This window comes from Cyrtonyx montezumae, unplaced genomic scaffold (assembly GCF_038088225.1).
Source record: "Cyrtonyx montezumae isolate F1298 unplaced genomic scaffold, pur_monq_1.0 scaffold_13, whole genome shotgun sequence".
Taxonomy (NCBI): domain Eukaryota; kingdom Metazoa; phylum Chordata; class Aves; order Galliformes; family Odontophoridae; genus Cyrtonyx; species Cyrtonyx montezumae.
The window spans coordinates 29,877,655-29,882,620 of record NW_027071859.1 but is presented as its reverse complement, the minus strand read 5'-3'; the positions used below and the strand labels follow the sequence as shown (position 1 = coordinate 29,882,620).

Genomic DNA, 4,966 nt, shown 5'->3' with positions numbered 1-4,966 from the left:
GGCCGGCGGAGGGGCAGCGCCTAAGGGCAGCCCGGCAGCCCCTATGCCCGGGGCTCGGCGCGTTGTGCGGGGAGGCGGCGGGGCGATGAGCTGGCGGGCGCGCCCGGCCCCCGCTTCGCCCTGCGCCCTCGGCCGCGGGGAGTGAGGTTCCGCGCTCCCGGAAGGGCGGGCGGGAGGGAGAAGGGAGGTGGTGCCGGCGCGGGGATGCTGCAGCCCTCCCCCGGCGCCGACGGGGTCCTGCCGGGGTAGCCGTGCCGAGCCCAGCCCCGCCGTCCGCGGGGGCGGCGGCAGCGGAGGGATGGAGCCGGCGAGCCCCTGCCCGGCGCCGCTGCTCCCCGCCAACGACTCTTACCACGGCCGAAACTGCAGCGCCGAGGAAGGGATCTACCAGGATGCCACCCCCCTCTCCGGAAAGATCGTGCTTGCCGTCGTCCTGGCGCTCGTCACCCTGGCCACGGTGCTGTCCAACGCCTTTGTCATCGCCACGGTGTACCAGACGAGGAAACTCCACACGCCGGCCAACTACCTGATCGCCTCGCTGGCCGTCACCGACCTCCTCGTCTCCATCCTCGTCATGCCCATCAGCACCCTGTACACTGTGACCGGCAGGTGGACGCTGGGCCAGGTCGTCTGCGACATCTGGCTGTCCTCGGACATCACCTGTTGCACGGCATCCATCCTGCACCTCTGTGTCATCGCCCTGGACCGCTACTGGGCGATCACCGACGCCGTCGAGTACTCCACGAAAAGGACTCCCAAGCGAGCAGCGGGCATGATCGCGCTGGTGTGGGTCTTCTCCATCTGCATCTCCATCCCCCCGCTGTTCTGGCGACAGGCGAAGGCCGAGGAAGTCTCTCACTGTGTGGTGAACACGGACCACGTCCTCTACACCGTGTACTCCACGGTGGGAGCCTTCTACTTCCCCACGCTGCTGCTGATAGCTCTCTACGGGAGGATCTACGTGGAAGCCAGGTCGAGGATTTTGAAGCAGACGCCGAAGAAAGCGGGGAAAAGACTGACTCGGGCTCAGCTGATCACGGACTCCCCGGGGTCGTCCTCCTCCGTCACATCTATCAACTCCAAGGCCCCCGAGGGCCCCAGCGAGACGGGTTCTCCCGTGTACATGAACCAGGTGAAGGTGAAGGTGTCGGACGCCCTGCTGGAGAAGAAGAAGCTGACGGCCGCTAGGGAGCGGAAAGCGACAAAGACTTTAGGGATTATTTTAGGAGCCTTCATCGTCTGTTGGCTGCCCTTTTTCATCATCAGCCTGGTGTTGCCTATTTGCAAGGATGCTTGCTGGTTCCACATGGCCATCTTTGACTTTTTCACGTGGCTGGGATATCTCAACTCCCTCATCAACCCCATCATCTATACCATGTCTAACGAAGACTTCAAGCAAGCTTTCCACAAACTCATCCGTTTCCGCTGCACAAGCTGAACATTTGGAATGCGATGTGTTCTCCGGGGCCGCCCCCTCGCACGCCCGTGCCCGATGCCACAGGTGGGTGCGATGGGTCGGGGATGGGGGTAGAGGGGAACGGCCTCGCCTACCGGTTTCCGTCCCGTCTCGGGCACGGCTGCTGGGGGTGGGGGTCCGGCCGTCTCCCTCCCCGGCTGCCGTTCAGCCCCGGCGATGCTACACGCTCCTGACATTTCGCAGCGTGTCCCTCGGCTGGCAGGGAGTGACTCACGGCAATCTGCTCTTTATCCCACCTATTAAGCCAATCTGCCGGCAATTCGTATGCTAATGACCGCGCTGAGGCTAATTAACGCTAAACGGTGCCTGCTGCCGAGCCCCGGGGAGCGGCAGCGCTGGGCGGGGAGAGGGGCTGCCCCAGGCGCTGCCCGGCTCCAGCTCCCGGGCCGCCCCTTTAGCATCCTCGTTGGGTGTCTTATTTAGGAAGGGGATGAAGGTAGGACAGGCAGTAGGGTGAGGGTGCTTCCGAACTTCAGCCTACTTTCTAGCCTCTTTACGGCTCTGGCTTCTCTTCCCGGGAGCTGCCAGCTCGCAGCCCCGCTCGTTGCTGCGCTCTGCAGAAGACGCGCTTTGCCTTTATTGGGATCCTTTAATAATTCTGCCAATCTCTTGCTTTTCTGTCTGCAGAATCAAGTTGCTATTGTAAAGACCCACTGCTTGAAACTTCCCCAAGCCCAGTTGCCAGACTCATGATGCTGCAAAAACGTCAGTACATACTGCCAGCAAACTGCTCAGCTCTGCATTTCAGTGTAATGACTCTGGCAGAGATGCTGTTCCAGTAGTCACGCAGATCAGCTGCAAAAAAAGAGGGCAGCCTCGAATCAAGGTCTATAATTCATCCGGACTGAAGAAAAAAGTTTGAGAGTAAACTCAATTTATTTTGCAGGCTTAACTTCTTAATTTGTTCTCCGGCCAGTTGTAGGGGTGTGCACAAAAGCACAGTTGTCTCTGTCTGTGTTGGTAGTGTAGCTGTACTTCTGCACACCTGTAATTTCTTTCTTTCAGTGGAAAGAGTTGCTCACTCCTTATGAGCCCTAGAGAGGGAAAATACAATACAAAAACAGAGCTTTAAAAGAAAAAGAGGAGCATCACAGGAAACTGTGCACAACTCCTTCATCTGAATGTGTGCGAGAAGTGGCAGTGTGCAAAAGCTATGTTTGTATTTCCAAACAATAGCGAATGCAAATATTGTAGAAACGAGTTGTAGACCTGTTCAACTGCACCCATCTCTATAGCCTGTCCTTGTAATTGTCTTCATGAAATAAATGCTTCTTGCTTCTACTCTAACTCCAGAGCAGGAAACAAGAAGTCCAATGACCTTTTCCATAAACCAGCTGGGAGTAGAAGTAGCAGTTTGCTGTTGTGGCTGTGTTTTCCATTTTGTCTCAGTTGCACACCCTTACTGCATGAACCACTGCAAAATTTAGAACTCTAAGTAATTACATTATTAATGTCTATTTTGTAAAGAGGTGAAGCAGTCTGCTCTCACAGAAGAGCTTTATCACCTGCAAAATAAATACCCATAAATCATGAATTAACTCATTTTAGTGAAATTACTCTCCCTACTTCCCCCTTATTGTTTGGGTTTTTCTTTTCCTTTTTTTTTTTTTCTGTTCAGACCTCCGGTCTGCAAACATCCAGCAGTCAGTTAGAGTTTCGGGGTATGGTCCACCTGCTGTGATAGAACTGCATTGATTGTTTCTCCTCTGTGTAAATGAAAATGAGTATAAACAATAAAACGCTTTACCGTGTTCTCAAGAGTGTTTGGTAGCTATTGTGTGACTAAAAGGGGTACTTATTGGTTTACCTGGTTTCTCCATATTGACTTTTTAGGTAATGCTGACTTGATGAGTCACTCAAGAAAGCAACTGATGAAGGCTGAAATTGCGAGCTTCAATCTGGTTACACCTTTAGTAGGCAGATTTGCTTTCATCCTAAGCAGTACTGATAGATGAAACTCTTATTTGTATATAATCCAAAATTAATTTTTAGTTGTTTTTTTGGGCATATTTTTCTTAGTCCATTAAAAGTAAACAAAACTTTTCTTAGCATTTAGTGGATACTGTATGCAATGTTTGTTTTTTTTTTAAAGCTATATGTATGCATTCCAGATTGGGCTGTTATATACTGCAAGAATCTCACCTGATTTTAACTATCTATTATTCTTCAGAGAGTCATTTAAGTAATAATGGTTTATTTACCTAATTGAACAGTAAAAAGGAACCTGTGCCTCTGCAAGTGCATTAATTGTAAAGAGGGAGTTGTGTACATAGGCAAGAGAAACCGACAAGATATAAATTTAAGTAATGGAAAGTAAATGATTTCAGTAATTTGAAGAAATCCAGAATACTTGCCTCCAAATTGCATATATATGTAAAAATGAGCTACTATAATAGGCTTTTAGAAAGTGACACCTTATGTTATTAACAATAAATCTCATTAGAGGAATCTTTTGAAAGAGAAGTTTAATTTATTGAGATGTTTAAATTGCTTTTAAACTTTTTTTTTTGCATATGTGCGCTGAAGAAGGGAAGAAAGATAGCATCTATCAATGCTACTCTTAACCCGTTGTCTAATTAGTCATTTTCCATTGCTGTAGTAGTAGAATAAACTTGGCTTACCTCAAATTGTTAGTGAAATCAAGAGGTTTCTTATCTGTCTAAAAAAGTGGAAGATCAGACCATAAAACTGATACTTTCAGCATTTCCACAGGCAATTATTTGTCAGTGCTATATAGCTATATGATGTGAAGAGCACAGAGCTTGGGGATTGACCTCTGGTCCTTTGTGCTGTTGGAGTATGTCTTATTCAACTTGACAGCAGAAACTCCTGGCTCCCTTTTGTGATGTGAGATGTTTAACGAGAAGAGGTGAGGCTGGATATCAAGACATTTTCCTTCCCAGTTCGTGCCAAGGCTCTGAACTTTCTGCACAAACAGCTGTTTCAGGTAAACTGATGCTCACTGTTGGGACATTGATTGGGATTGAAGTCAGGGATGGGCCCTGGAGGTGTGCTGGAACAGGTGCTGACTGAAGGCCTTGCGCTGGTTGAGCAGTTTCATCCAGATCGGGAAGCCCTTCCCATAGGGAAATAGGAAGCCTGAGGATGTGCATCCGTTCACAGCAAAAGGGAAGAAATGTAGGACAAACACTTCACAGTACAGGCAATGCAAATATGTGAAAAATGTCCCAGGATGGAAAGATTCACCAGCTTGTTTGAAGATAGGAAGGGCGACCTGCATGAGCTATTCACTACTTTGTGACTAGAAGAGCTGATACTGGTTAGGTTTTAACACATATCTGTTCAAGGAGCAGTGGTGATGCTTTGTTTCTCTCCGGAGCTCTAGTGATCTGAGGATGTCCTCCTGCCTCTCTATTCCTCGCTGTGCCTGGCAACTGGAATTTCCAGCAGGAGAGGTTGCTTTCTCAGCTCACTCCATCTCCTGCAGAAGGGCCTCAGAGAGCTCTGTCTGTTATTTTGCCATAGGAA

At 49.7% G+C, this 4,966-nt stretch overlaps 1 protein-coding gene across 2 annotated transcripts; it reads left to right on the top strand.

The window, feature by feature from the left end:
• Window positions 1-233: 233 nt before the first annotated feature.
• HTR1B (5-hydroxytryptamine receptor 1B) lies at window positions 234-3,476 on the top strand. Of its 2 annotated transcripts, none has more exons than XM_065730928.1 (2): window positions 234-1,501; window positions 3,311-3,476. In XM_065730928.1, the coding sequence occupies exon 1, from the start codon at window positions 299-301 to the stop codon at window positions 1,436-1,438; it is 1,140 nt and encodes a 379-aa protein (XP_065587000.1). In that variant the 5' UTR covers window positions 234-298; the 3' UTR covers window positions 1,439-1,501; window positions 3,311-3,476. The 2 variants fall into 2 exon arrangements, with proteins under 2 accessions (XP_065587000.1, XP_065586999.1); XM_065730927.1 differs by lacking the exon at window positions 3,311-3,476 and adding an exon at window positions 2,105-2,551.
• Window positions 3,477-4,966: the final 1,490 nt, after the last annotated feature.

Excerpts from the sequence above, each read along its gene's own strand:
- HTR1B (XM_065730928.1), top strand. The coding sequence starts at position 299 with ATGGAGCCGGCGAGCCCCTGCCCGGCGCCGCTGCTCCCCGCCAACGAC.